This window comes from Narcine bancroftii, chromosome 13 (genome assembly GCF_036971445.1).
Source record: "Narcine bancroftii isolate sNarBan1 chromosome 13, sNarBan1.hap1, whole genome shotgun sequence".
Classification (NCBI taxonomy): Eukaryota; Metazoa; Chordata; class Chondrichthyes; order Torpediniformes; family Narcinidae; genus Narcine; species Narcine bancroftii.
Window position 1 is genome coordinate 35573226 of NC_091481.1, and position 14422 is coordinate 35587647.

The window sequence follows — 14422 nt, forward strand, 5'->3', positions numbered from 1 at the left end:
AGCGTTGTCTCCGCTCCATCCTCAACATCCATTGGAGCGCTTACATCCCTAACGTCGAAGTACTCGAGATGGCAGAGGTCGACAGCATCGAGTCCACGCTGCTGAAGATCCAGCTGCGCTGGATGGGTCACGTCTCCAGAATGGAGGACCATCGCCTTCCCAAGATCGTGTTATATGGCGAGCTCTCCACTGGCCACCGTGACAGAGGTGCACCAAAGAAAAGGTACAAGGACTGCCTAAAGAAATCTCTTGGTGCCTGCCACATTGACCACCGCCAGTGGGCTGATAACGCCTCAAACCGTGCATCTTGGCGCCTCACAGTTTGGCGGGCAGCAACCTCCTTTGAAGAAGACCGCAGAGCCTACCTCACTGACAAAAGGCAAAGGAGGAAAAACCCAACACCCAACCCCAACCAACCAATTTTCCCCTGCAACCGCTGCAATCGTGTCTGCCTGTCCCACATCGGACTTGTCAGCCACAAACGAGCCTGCAGCTGACGTGGACTTTTTACCCCCTCCATAAATCTTCGTCCGCGAAGCCAAGCCAAAGAAGAATATAGAGTATATTGTTAGGTCTGCTTTGTTCATGAATGAGTGAGTCAGACACCAGACTGAGTCGAAATCAAGGTTCTTTGTTCTTTATTGCCGGATTGTAACACTTGCAACTAACAGTGTTAGTTGGAGAAGGCGCATTCTGCCGTTATCAGCAAGTGGTGTTTTTTTATACCTCAGGATACTTACTTAGTAAATTATCATACCATGACATTGTCCAATGAATAAACTGTTACTACCCTTCTCTGTTAGTCTGCTGCTCATCATTCTTGTTAGTGCCAAGCTTATCTTGAGTGTACAAGGTCACATCTGCATTCTGTTACTCCTTAGTACTGGGTGACTCCTTCTCCGGTCCCATCTCATGATGTTTTTACCTTACAATACACACACACACACACACACACACACACACACACACACACACACACACACACACACACACACACACACACACGTACATATGGAGGCAACATCATAATCTTCATGTTGAGAAGACAAATTGAATACAAATTGAATTAATTTTTAAAATTTATTTACAACATGGCAACCCATGGCACCGAATTTCATCCAATTAGGAGAGAGTGGGAAGAAACCAGAATACCTGAGAAAAACACACGCAGACACGAGAAGAATGAACAAACTCCTTAGACAGCAGCAAATTCAAACTCGGGTCACTAGCACTGTAAAAGCATTGCGCTAACTGCTACGATCACAGCGTAAGCTGGGGAGGAGGACACTGACCCCAACATAGATCAGTTCAAACATTTGTGGCTGAAGACCTGCCAACTGAAAGAATGCAAGTACACAGAAGATGGAAGAAAAAGGGAGCATGATGTGCATTAAAATAATCAGTCTTTTGCCCAGAGTTGGAGAATGGGTAACCAGAGGACATAGTTTTAAGGTGATGGTGGGGGGGAGGGGGGGAGGTTTAACAGGAAACTATGCTTGGCTTTTGGTGCACAGAGGGTGGTGGGTGTATGGAACGGGCTGCCGGAGGAGGTGGCTGAGGCAGATACTATTGTAATGTTGAAGAAACATTTGAACAAATACACAGATAGGATGGGGTTAAAGTGATTATGGGTCAAACGCAGGCACGTGGCACTAGCGTGGGTGGAACGTTTTGGTTGCCCTGGGCAAGTTGGGTTGAAGGGCCTGTTTCCACGATGTGTGACGATTAATGTAAAATAGTGCATCTGTATGTAATTTAAAAAGCAAATATGCAAATTGTTGTACAAAATCTGATAAATTGCCTAGCAATTCTTGTCAAAAATACTTCAAACCTATTGTAGAACCATAGAACACTACAGCATAAGAAAACAAGCCATTTGGCCCTTCCAGTCTGTGACGAAACATCATTCCACTAATCCTACTGACCTGCACTTGTTTCATTATCCTCCAGACCTCTCCCATCCATGTATCTATCCAATTTATTCTTAAGAGAGACCACATTTACCACGTCAGATGGCAGTTTGAATCATCCTCCCAACACTCCCTGAGTGAATAAGTTCCCCCTAAACCTTTCACCCTAAAGCCATGCCCTCTGGTATTTATCTCTCCTAATCTAACTGGAAAGAGCCTACTCACATTTACTCTGTCTATACCCCTCATACTTTTGTAAACCTCTGTCAAATCTCTCATTCTTCTGCACTACAAGGAATAAAGTCTAACTTTCCCTGTAACATGAGACCTGGCAACATTCTAGTAAGCCTTCTCTGTACTCTTTCAATCTTACTGATAATATTTCCTTCCGATCTCCCAGAACACCGGCCAATAATTTAACTACGGCTGAGCTCAGGCTCACCGGCCTGTAATTTCCTGGTTTACTTTTGGAGCTGTTTTTAAACAACAAGAGCTACCCTCCAATCCTCCGGCACCTCACCCGTGCCTAAGGACATTTCAAATATTTCTTCCAGAGCCCTCGCAATTTCTACACTCGTCTACCTCAAGGTCCAAGGGAATATCATGTCAGGCCCGGGAAACATATCTACCTTTATTCACTGTAAGGCAGCATGCACCTCCTCCTCTTTAATCTCTGTACTACTGCCACTACTGCTTGTTTCCCTTCCTTAGGCACGATACCAGTTTCCTGAGTAAATACTGATGCAAAAAAAACCTGTTTAAGATCTCCCCCATCCCGTGAGGCTCCACATAGATGACCACCCTGATCCTCTAGGACACTAATTTTGTCTCTTACTATCCTTTTACTCTTAACATACTTGTAGACACATTTCAGGTTTATCTTCACGTTATATGGAGCAATCCACTGCCTTACTTCTGTACAATAACAATTGTTACGAGTACCACACATGAAATTAATAAGAGTTGGATTCATGAAGGACACAGCAGGCCCTTCAGCCCAACTCAATGTTGGCATTCTGGGCTAGTCCCATTTGCCTGCATTTGGTCCATATCCTTCCAAACATTCATTGAACCACACAAATGTCTTTTGGAAGACTACACAAGAGACTGGAAAAACAACCAACTGAAGAAACACACAAAGATCAGCGTGTACAGAGCTGTTGTCATACCCACGCTCCTGTTCGGCTCCGAATCATGGGTCCTCTACCGGCATCACCTACGGCTCCGAGAACGCTTCCACCAGCATTGTCTCCGCTCCATCCTTAACATTCATTGGAGCGACTTCATCCCTAACATCGAAGTACTCGAGATGGCAGAGGCCGACAGCATCGAATCTACGCTGCTGAAGATCCAACTGCGCTGGGTAGGTCACATCTCCAGAATGGAGGACCATTGCCTTCCCAAGATCGTGTTCTATGGCGAGCTCTCCACTGGCCACCGTGACAGAGGTGCACCAAAGAAGAGGTACAAGAACTGCCTAAAGAAATCTCTTGGTGCCTGCCACATTGACCACCGCCAGTGGGCTGATATCGCCTCAAACCGTGCATCTTGGCGCCTCACAGTTCGGCGGGCAGCAACCTCCTTTGAAGAAGACCGCAGAGCCCACCTCACTGACAAAAGGCAAAGGAGGAAAAACCCAACACCCAACCCCAACCAACCAATTTTCCCCTGCAACCGCTGCAACCGTGTCTGCCTGTCCCACATCAGACTTGTCAGCCACAAACGAGCCTGCAGCTGACATGGACATTAACCCCTCCATAAATCTTTGTCCGCGAAGCCAAGCCAAAGAAAGAAGAATTGCTCCTGGCAGTTCATTCCAGAAATGGACCAACCTCTGACTGAAAAGGTTTCCCTCCCACCTTCAATCGAGACCCTCTTGTGTTAGGGTCACCTACCCTGTGAAAAGAACAACGGATATTCACTTTATACATGACCCTCATGATTTTATAAAGCTCTATGAGGTCACCTCCACCTCTAGCGCAGCAAGACAACTTGACCAGCATGGACCACTGAGTTGAAGGGTCCATTTTGTGCTGTATAATTTTTTTAATTTTAATTTTTAAATTTAGAAATACAGCATGGTAACAGACCCTTCCGGCCCATGAGTCTATGTTGCCCAATTTACACCCAATTAACCTACATCCCCAGTACATTTTGAACAGTGGGAAGAAATCAGAGCCCCGAGGAAAACCCACACAGGCATGGGGAGAACGTACAATCTCCTTACAGAAAGCATGGAATTCGAACCCCAGTCCCGATTGCTAGCGCTGTAAAGGCATTGCACTAACTGCTATGCCACCCATAACTATAACATGAAAAAATATCTTTAGAAGATGGATAAAACAGCAACTCCACCGATGGCACTTCAGTACTGCACAGTGAGTGTCACCTTGCAAAGTTGGGTTGGAATCCTGAACCTTTCAACTTGTGGATGAATTGATAAGTTCAAGGAGCATACAAAGAGATTGCAAGCAAGAGCACAGAAAGGTTGAACAGAGGAATTGGGGAGGATAAATCTGAGCTGTTACTGGATGATAAGCAAAGATGGGAACGTCATTTGCAGAGTTTGTGAAAGTCTGTTTGCAGAGTTCAAGACCGAATCAAGGATTCCCATCTTCATCTGATGTCTCAGTCCCAGCCTGTTTTCCAAACCTTTCGCTACCCACTCTCTGCCTAACTGCGTCGTGGAGCTTGAAACATCAAGATTTTAAGTGGCATAGTTTCTCAGCAGGAGGCAGGACTCGGCAGGCTGTCGAACTCATTTTTATGATGTATCTCTCCATGACAAACTGACTAGAGAAGATAGCCCATATGAATGTCTTACCTGCTCCTCAGTGCGAGAGAGTTTGAGTTGGAGGTCAGCCACTTGCTGTTCCTTATCTTTCAACTTCTCGCCAGACAGTTGCCTCTGCTCTTTCAACCGGCCCTGAACCTCGCCAAGCTGCCTTTCAGTCTCCAGGAGCTTGGCATGGATCTATTGAAAGGACAACATCTGTGAACACCCTCGAGCAGTGGGGAAGTCCCAGTGAGAATGTCCTCCCCATATAACCAGACATCCCAGTCATAGCCTCTGCACTATTCCTGGCAATATTCAGTTAGGGGAGGTTCTGATTTTGCCTTCAACTCAAAAACACAACTCAAATTATGGCCCAAATCATTTTGAATGGTTGTTCATTTTACCCTACAAGCTTTTACTCAAACTCAAATACATTTCTTCGAAGCAGTATTTGAACTGAGCAAGTGAAATTGGACCCAACATTTTTCCCCCCCAAAAAATATACTTTGCTGTACTTAAGTAGAGAGCTGGCACAGTTTAATTTAACAGGCTTAACCTGGGTTTAATCTGAAAAATGAAACTCCATCAGCTAAAAATATCACTTTAAAATGACTGGGTATATATTTAAAAAGAAACATTTTCTATTTATATCACAGAGCAATTCTTCATTGAATCTAAAAAAAATTCAAACCACTCAACACACATTATTAGTATCTCTGTACTCAGAAATTCAGCTTATTTTCTCAGTCCAAATAACCTGCAACTGGAAGAAATCGTCACAAAAGTTGATGAATCCGCCTGAGGGTCACAACTGGTTTTAAAGGAGTGGCTGTCTTATTGTTCAACATTTTTCAAACCAATAGAGGAAATTGCAGCAGCTCAAATTGCATTGAGAATTAAAAAAAGACTAACAAAAGCACCAGGCCATGATTTCTGACATCACACCAGGAAGGGCAATGGAATGGGTGGCATTTTTAGGACTGTGAGAGTTTCTGCTCATAAAGGGGAGGAGATGGGACCCCTGATTGGTTCAACGTGATTGGGTCAAGATAGCGTCTAGTATACACCATTCCCAAACACACCAGGTGTCTCCTGCAGCGCTTTTCCCATCCAAACCACTTTACAAGCAAAGAGGTATTTTTCGATTGTAGCCACTGCTCTAATGCATTTAGTCAGGATCCCACAAACGTATCCCTTCTGGTTTGTCTAACACTTTGACCCCTCCGTCCCAGCCTGTTTTCCAAGCCTTTCGCTACCCACTCTTAGGAACCATCCAAGTGGATCAAATGCCCTCTTATGCTGTAGCTCATCTCATGGCTTAATGGATGGCGAAAGCCATTGTGGTACATCAAGAATTCACTGATTTAACCAATTATATTGTATCATGCGCAGCCTCGTATTTATTGTATTTCTCATCGTTCCAGAGCATAACTTCTCCCATGTTTCCTTTTTTATCTTTATATTAAATAAAATAACAGAAAACAATATACCAAAGAATCCAGAGATCTTTCTCCTAAGTAACATAAAAAATAAAGAATTTGGAATTGACTTGGAGGATGCACAAAAAAGATTTGTTAAGATAGCCCTAGCTGTAGCAAAAAAATGTATTATGTCAACCTGGAAATTGGAAGATAATTTGAAAATACAACAATGGTATATAGAAATGAATAAATGTATTCCATTAGAAAAAATAACATATAGTTTAAGAAATAATATTGAAATATTCGAACAAGTATGGGAGCCTTACATTAAATACAATAGCGAAAACCTACCGGGAACAAACATTACCTAAGTTGATGGAAGGAGAAGAGAAGAAAAGAATGGACTCAGTAGAATTTCTGGTGTATTTTTGTTGAATGACAACATTGTCTAACTGAATTAATGCAACCTAGATTGTATAACTAAAATGGATGAGAGGGGGGGGGGATGGGGGGGTGGCTTGGGAGGAGGGAGGGGGGAGGGAGAAAAAGTCACTGTAAATGTGTGGAAAAGAAAAAGTGTATATCATGGCTATTGTGATTTATGGTGTGAAAAATAAAAAAAAAAAAAAAAAAAAAAAAAGAATTCACTGATTTATAACTGTAACTGGTGTGTTAATTTTCTGCCAGGAATGTTTGTCCAATATTAATTCTCAATGGAGTTTTTTTCTGAACTGGAACCTATATTTCATCTCTACTTAAAAGATTTGACTTAAAAGCTAAATTAGAGGGTTTTTTGTTTAAAAAATAATTGGTTTTTACTTCATCCAGTCCTATCGTAACCTGTTCTTCTCTCCTTAAATATTTATATAGCTTCAAAAGACTGGGTGACATTGGTGGGGGGGCAATTGGCATTTCCGTGGTGGAAAGGTGACATTAAGCAGAGTGGCGGTGGAAATCAGCCAGTACTTTAATGAAGTACTCAAAAGCTGAACTGCTGCCACATATCCCTGAACAAGTCAAGAGCAAACTGGTTCCATCGAGGTACAAGGCTCACCTGATTCATCTCGCCCTGCAGTTGGGTGTTCTGCTGCTCCTTGTCCTCTCTCTGCTGCTGAGTCTGCTTGAACTCAGCCCGAAGCTGGTGGTACTTGTTCTCCACCTCGGCCAGTTCACCCTTCAGCTTCTGGCCAGCCTCGCCGCTCTGACTCATTTCAGCGTGGGCTCTTTGCATCAGTACCTCGGCAGTCGACAGCTTCACCTGCAGCTGCTTGCAGTCCATTTCCTTCTCCTGCAGCAGCATCTGCAGGCTCTTCTTACTCAGCCCCTCCTCACTCAGACGATCCTGCAGCTCATGTAACCCAGCTTCTTTCTCAGAAAGTCTTTCAGAGAGTTTCTAAAACAACAGTACACAACAGTTTCAGTAAGGTACACTGTTGAACACAAATTAAAAATATCTGGCAGGACAATGGAATTGTTTCACTGCAGGGTTGGAGGTACAGACAATGTGCTTAAATCTGAATTTAAAGAATGGAATCATTTCAGAGTTGAGTTTTATTATAAACTTGCAACTGCTTTACCCTGGAATGCATTGCCTGGGTTGGTGCTGGTAGCTGCTGCAATAGGGACTTTTAAAAGACTTTTATTAAGGCACACGGATGTAAGAAAAATGAAGAGTTATGGCCTGTGAGGGGTTAGACTGATTTTAGTAGATTTACATGGGTCAGCACAACATGGTGAGCCAAAGGCCCTGTACTGTGCTACCCTGTCCTAATATCTCTTTAGAAAGGAAGTCTGTATGGTCATCTCCAATCCAGTCACTAAACTGTACTCCAAAATATTTAGCTTCATTAGGAAACTATATAGAGAAGTAGAAATGAATGCTTGCCATAAGTAATACCAATCTCTCAAGAATAAAACTTAACCCGAACTCTTACAGTCTAAGCACTTGGAGGTCTGGTAGAAGATAACGAGAGGGCCTTTTCGGGCTGGCAGCCGGTGACTGGTGGTGTTCTGCAGGGGTTGATGTTGAGTCCACTACTTTTCATGTTCTATGTCAATTATCTGAATGACGGAACTGATGGCTTTGTGACCAAGCTTGCAGATGGTACTAAGTGGAAGGGCAGGTGGTGTTTAGCAAATAGGGAGGCTGCATAGGGACTGGGGCAGGTTGGAAGAATGGGTAAAGAAGTGGTTGACGGAATACAGTGAAGGAAGTGTATGGAAGGAATAAAGGCGTAGGCTATTTACTAAATGAGGAGAGAATTCAGTAATTGGAGGTTCAAAAGGGACTTGGGAGTCCTGGTGCAGTATTCCCTGGTTAACATAGGTTGAAGGAAGGAAACTGTAAGTTAGCATTCATTTTGAATATAAAATAAAGGTTGTAATGTTGAGGCTCTATAAGGCACTGAACAGATCACATTTGGAGTATTGATAACAATTTTAGGCACCATAAGTAAGGAAGGCTGGGCTGGTGTTGGAAAGAGTGCAGAGGAGGTAGCAAGAAAAGGACGCCCATTTAGAATAGAAATGTTGGGACATTTCTTCCGCCAGAGGGTGGTGAATCTGTGGAATTTGTTGCCACAGACGGTTGTGGAGGGCAAGTCATTGGATAGATTTAAAGCAGAGTTGGATAGGTCCTTGAATAATAAGATCATCAAAAGATATAGGAGAATGGAGTTGAGAGGGAAAAGTAAGTTGGCCAGGATTTTTTATCTCAGTTCTAAGGGACTCCTTTTTTCTTCTGAGACTGTGCCCTCTGGTCCTTGACTCTCCCATTACTGGAAACATCTTTAGCATGTCCAAACTATACATCCTTTCAATATCCAGTAGGTTTCATTGGGATCCCTCCCTCATCCTTCTAAACTCCAGCAAGTGCAGGTCCAAGTCATCAAACAGTCCTCATACATTAACCCTCTCATCCTGGCACCATTCTCACAAACCTCCTGTGGTCCTTCTCGGATGCCAGGACATCCTTCCTTAGCTATGGGGCCCAAAAACTGTTCATAATAATCCAAATGCGGTTCGGTTTACGACCAAGTTCTTTAGGGAACAAGCCCCAGCTTCCACAGCCGGGCTTCACGCACCTGGTTTTGCTGCTTCATTTTGTCACAGTCCTTCTGGATCCTTTTAAGCTCCTCACAACAGCCAGAGTTTTCCTGGACAGTCTTGGCAAGCTTCCCCTTCAACTCGGCCACAGAGTCCTCGAATGCAGAAAGACCGGCGCGAATTACAGCCCAGATGTTTTCAAATTGGAGAGATTTTACCAAACACAGAATGAAGCATCGAGTTAGAATGCAGAAGACGGTACTGTTCTCAATGACAGAAGCACAGGCCATTCAGACTGCGTGATTTATTGTTGAGCTAATCATGAACGCGTAACTGCTTTACTAATATCTCTTGGGCTAGAAAGCCTGAATGAAGCACATGCAACCCCAATCCTAGCCAATGAACTGTACTCCCAAATATATAAAAGGAAGCTTCATAAGCTCTGATTAACAGGATGAGGAAATCGTGGGCATAAGGAACAAACTGCCAGGGAAAGCAGTAGAGGTGGGTACAATTGTGACATATAAAAGAAGTTTAGACAGGCACCTGGTGAAAAATGGGACTAGCTCAGAATGGCAACTTGGTCAGCGTGGACAAGATGTGCCAGAGGGCCCATTTCTGTGATTCGAATGAGACATTCAATTTTAATGAAAATTTCAAGTTTGGTAACTCCAACTTCCTTGCTCTACAAAAACCTCAGTTGGAGTTCAGGCACATTCAGCATCTTCCGACAGTGGGCGGAAAAAGTGCTCCACCCTGGGCAAAATGCCTTACTCCTTCAGCTTCCAGCTCATGCCCATTTGCAGAGAAGCACTGTCCCCACCTGCCAATCTCCTGCCATCACCCCACAATAGCAAATAGCTCTCACCATTTTACCCCATCAGTCATCTTAACCCTCCATTGAATCATGCCTCAGCTTTGCAGCAACCCATCCTCAGAATTTAACCCTCGCAACACTATGGTCATCACACAAATTAACTGTGACAAAGCAACCACCCTCCAGAAGTTACCACATTTTACACCAATTTGTGCCAGTGGCTTTGAATATCATTTGAAGGCTTTGCTCAAGAAAAATATTGTGCAAGATTTACCTCAATTTCAGGTTTCTCCAGATAGAAAGCAATAAGAAAAGCAAAGCGAAGGATGGCAGTGTGGAAGATGGAAACAAATGTCACTTTACAAACACAAAATTACCTGGTTAAAGCTTTAATAACTACTTAACGAGTAGTTAACGAGAAGTGAACAAGGCAACATGTCACTTTACAAACACAAAATTACCTGGTTAAAGCTTTAATAACTACTTAATGAGTAGTTAACGAGAAGTGAACAAGGCAACATGTCGGGCAGGAAGAGGGGCAATTACTAAGGACACTGACTTACAACATACCGAGGGAATGTTGGGCTCAAACCATCACACAAAACCCCCTCCCTTCCATGAACTCTGTCTACACTTCCCGCTGCCTTGGAAAAGCAGCCCAAGCCCCCGAAGTGACACACCCGGCCTGCTGGCCACACTCTCCCCACCCTTTCCCCACCGGGAAGAAGATTCTTGAGCATGAGATCACGTGCCACAAGGACATTTACTTCCCCGTTATCAGACTCCTACCCCAACTTCACCCCAGTAAAATAATGTCCCCTTCTCTCTGTGCTAACTGACCTCTTTCTGTCACCGTGCACACTGCATTCCTGGTGCTCCCTGTGTGGGTGGGCTAGCTGAACGCCTCGCCAAGCAAACATTTCCACGGTCAAACAAATGTAATCTAACCCAGCTATTCTCAACCTTTTTTCTGCTTTGGCACCCCTAGGACTCTGCTTAAAGTTTATAGCCCTTCTTCCCTGTGACACAGTCAACTTTTGTTTTTTTCCATACCACTCTCCTGCCAACAACATTACAAATAAAAACATATATATGTTATGTAAGGTGAAACGAAAACAAGACTTTTACTTGAATGTGCTGTGGCCCCCGGGAAGGCTGTAGGGCCCCTGTTGAGAATGATTGAAGCGTAGCATCCCCAAAGTCTTATCAGTGCCAGCTGCCTGCTTTCAATGTAGTGGTTAATCCTGCGGCTGCACAGTTCCAGGTTCAATCCCAACTTCTGGCGCTGCCTCTGCAGAGTTTGCACGTTCTCCCCATGATCAGATGGGATTCCCCTGGTTTCTTCTCACATGGCTACTGTAAGTTCCCCCACTGGACAGAGAGGGGTAAAGAATCAGGGAGAGCTGATGGGCATAATGAGGGAGAGCAGGTTGTGGGGAAGTGTGAGATAATAGGATTGATAGGAATGCTGAGAGCCAGCATGGATTGGATGGATCAAATGGCCTCATCCTACGTTCTTAAACATGAGACACATTTGAAGAAGAAACAAGCAAGGTGGTTAATCACACTGGATTCCTGCCTGACAAGTTGGATTAACTTCATGTTTTGTAACACACACAGAGGGACAGAGATATAACACTCATTAGACGTAATGAAGAAGCAACAGAAATTATGTTTATCTGCATGTCTCTGAGTTAATGTTAACTCATTCCATTGCATCATGAGCTATGATGATATGATTGGTCCAGTAAAATTCTCGACCCACAAGTGAAAGGAGTAAGGGAGTGAAATTAAACAAGAAAGTCTGCAGATGCTGTGATTGTAATACAATGCACAAATGGGCTGGAGAAACTCATGAGGTCACATGCTGGAGGAACTCAGCAGGTCATGTAGCATCCAGACAAAGTAAAGGGCCTGTGCCCTTGATTAAGGGATGAGAAAAAACAGGCAGGCATGTGAATAAAAAGGTGTGGGGAGGGGAGGGAGAGGAGGTAATAAGTGGATACAAGTGGGAGGGTAAGGAAACAAGCTGAGGGGAATGAGGTAGCTCGATAGAAGGAAGAGGTTGGGGACCGTGAAGGAAAGGAGGCAGAGGGATAGGGAAAGACTCAGGGTAGGGACAATGGAAGTCCCACCCGATTGGAGATTGGAGATTGCCAAGGTGGAATACAAGGTGCTGTCGGATCAATGGAATAACCCTCATTGAGTTGGAACAAGCCTAAATTTCCTCCATCTCCACAATAAGATTCCATCAGTGTCCAGGTGATTATATATCAATACATAATTAAAGCTTAGCATTTAAAACAGATTCCTTAAACTGTTGACATTTTGTCATTGGATTGTGACAAATCAAGACTCACGACCATATGGGGATTCCCGCAAATTTACCTCTGCTGCCCCAAACTCCACCTTCAGTCGCTCATTTTCATCTTTCAGCTTATCTGATTGCTTCTCCTGTTCCAGGCTCATCTGATCCATGAGGGTCTGAACTTGGACCAGCTCCTTCTTCAGAACCATTACGTCTTCTATTCCAGGCCGCTGAAGCTGGGATACGACGTGACAACAATTAGGCTTCTAATCAAGGTGACAGCCACAAGCAATGTCCGTTTAATCTCTTACTTCAATAGAACAAAAGGTACCACTTCGACCAGGCTGCATCAAGGTCTGATATGGAGACATCAATACCCCTGAGCATGAAGACCTCCAAAAGGTAGAGGAGACAGCCCAGGACCTCATAGGCAAAACCTTCCCAACTATCAAGATGGAGAGGTAGCAAACATCAAAGACCCTCACCTCCCAGCACACGCTCTGTTCTCGCTGCTGCCATCAGGAAAGAGGTATCGGTGCCACAAGACTCGCACCCACCAGGTTCAGGAACAGCTGCTCCCCCTCCACCATCAGACTCCTCAACGACAAACTCAATCAGAGACTCATTTTAGGACTCTTAATTGTGCACTTTATTGATTTTCTTTTTGTTCTCTCTGCTTTGCAGTTTGTTTTCATTCGTTACCTATTTACAGTTCTTTGTTTACATTTTTTTTTGCACACCCAATTAGTGGTAATTCTGCCTGGCCCGCAGAAAAAAGGAATCTCGGGGTTGTATGTGATGTCATGTATGTACTCTGACAATGTCGGAAATCTATCTAGGATTCAACTCTCTTCAAAGAAGGAGTCCTGTAGGTCAAAAAAACATGGCATTTATTCCTAGGATTGTCCAGAGGGCTGGCTTAGGTCTGTGAATCACTGGGAGGAGGAGAGACCTTTGCCACAAAACACCTGACTGGGCTGTGACTTGCTGGAGTCCGGAACAAGAGCCAGGAAATTGAATTAAGTTATGTCTTTATCCCCCATCAGCATAAACACGATGGGTTGATTGGTTATAAATGCATCCTTCATTTTCTTTTGATTCTGTTCTGCTGGTAGCGCAGTGGTTGAAGGACAGGGTTAGACAAGAGGTGCTGGTCACACAGGGATCGACTACACCCAAAACAATTGGTGAGGCCTTCTGAGGATAGGCTAGAAATCGGTTCCAGAGCTCGCCAGTGAGATGAGAACTCACACCCCAAGTTACCTGCTCTATGTTGGAACTGCTAGACCAGTGCTCCCTGAAAACCTACTGGGCCATGAGGGAAAAGGCACAAAGTGACTGGATAATTTATTCAAGGAGCTGGCAGAAACTCAGTGGATTGAAGGGCCTCCAGCTGTGTTCCAAGACCAATTTCTATCCACTAACAACAATAGTTCCCCTTCGAAAATGCGACGTCTTATATTGTCCCAGAATCAAATCCCTCCACTAAGGATTTCTGTTGTGGTTCTGTAATTTCAGATCTTGCTGTCTACTTCTCACACCATTTGCAATTAGTTTGTCTGCACCATTGCATCTTTCCCTGCGAAACGCAGGAAAGTTTCACACAAATAGATCTTTGCTAAAAGAGGTCGTGTGCAGGGGATAGGTGGTGGAGGTGGCATCAAAGAAATGATATGTGGCAGACCAGTGGGAGGCTAATCCTGAAATACACTTGGGACGGAAACAGGCTCATTTCATTGTTTGAACCCGTTTGAGAGGAAGCTTGCATACCAATTCACTTCGGAGCTCTTCAACAACCACTCTCTCCTTTCCCAGCTCTTCTGTTAAGGATTTCAGATTGATCTCTGCAAGATCCCTGTGGCTTTTCTCATCGTCGAATTTTGCCTTAACATCTGTGGAAGAATTAGTTCAAGTTTTGTCATCTGACTGTACATGTACAAAACAGCATTTCTCCACACTAAAAAGCATTAAAAAAATTGCATATAAATGTAGAAAAAACATATAAAGTTATGAAAGGCATGGTTAAGATTGAGGTAGGTGCATTGTTTCCATTGGTGGGGGAGACTAGAACTAGGGGACATGACCTCAGGAGTCAGGGGAGTAGATTTAGGACGGAGATGAGGAGGAACAGCTTTTCCCAAAGGG

General features: G+C 44.0%; 1 protein-coding gene across 9 annotated transcripts in view; it reads right to left on the reverse strand.

Annotated features, from left to right (window-relative positions):
* The window catches only part of eea1 (early endosome antigen 1), a 123464-nt gene that overhangs the window by 64667 nt on the left and 44375 nt on the right, over positions 1–14422 (reverse strand). For all 9 annotated transcript variants that reach the window (XM_069908165.1, XM_069908161.1, XM_069908163.1 and 6 more), the window contains 5 exons: positions 14048–14169; positions 12358–12513; positions 9191–9307; positions 7162–7500; positions 4735–4884 (listed from right to left, as the gene is read on the reverse strand). In XM_069908165.1, the coding sequence (XP_069764266.1) occupies positions 4735–4884; positions 7162–7500; positions 9191–9307; positions 12358–12513; positions 14048–14169 (884 nt within the window). The remainder of the gene's footprint in view (positions 1–4734; positions 4885–7161; positions 7501–9190; positions 9308–12357; positions 12514–14047; positions 14170–14422) is intronic.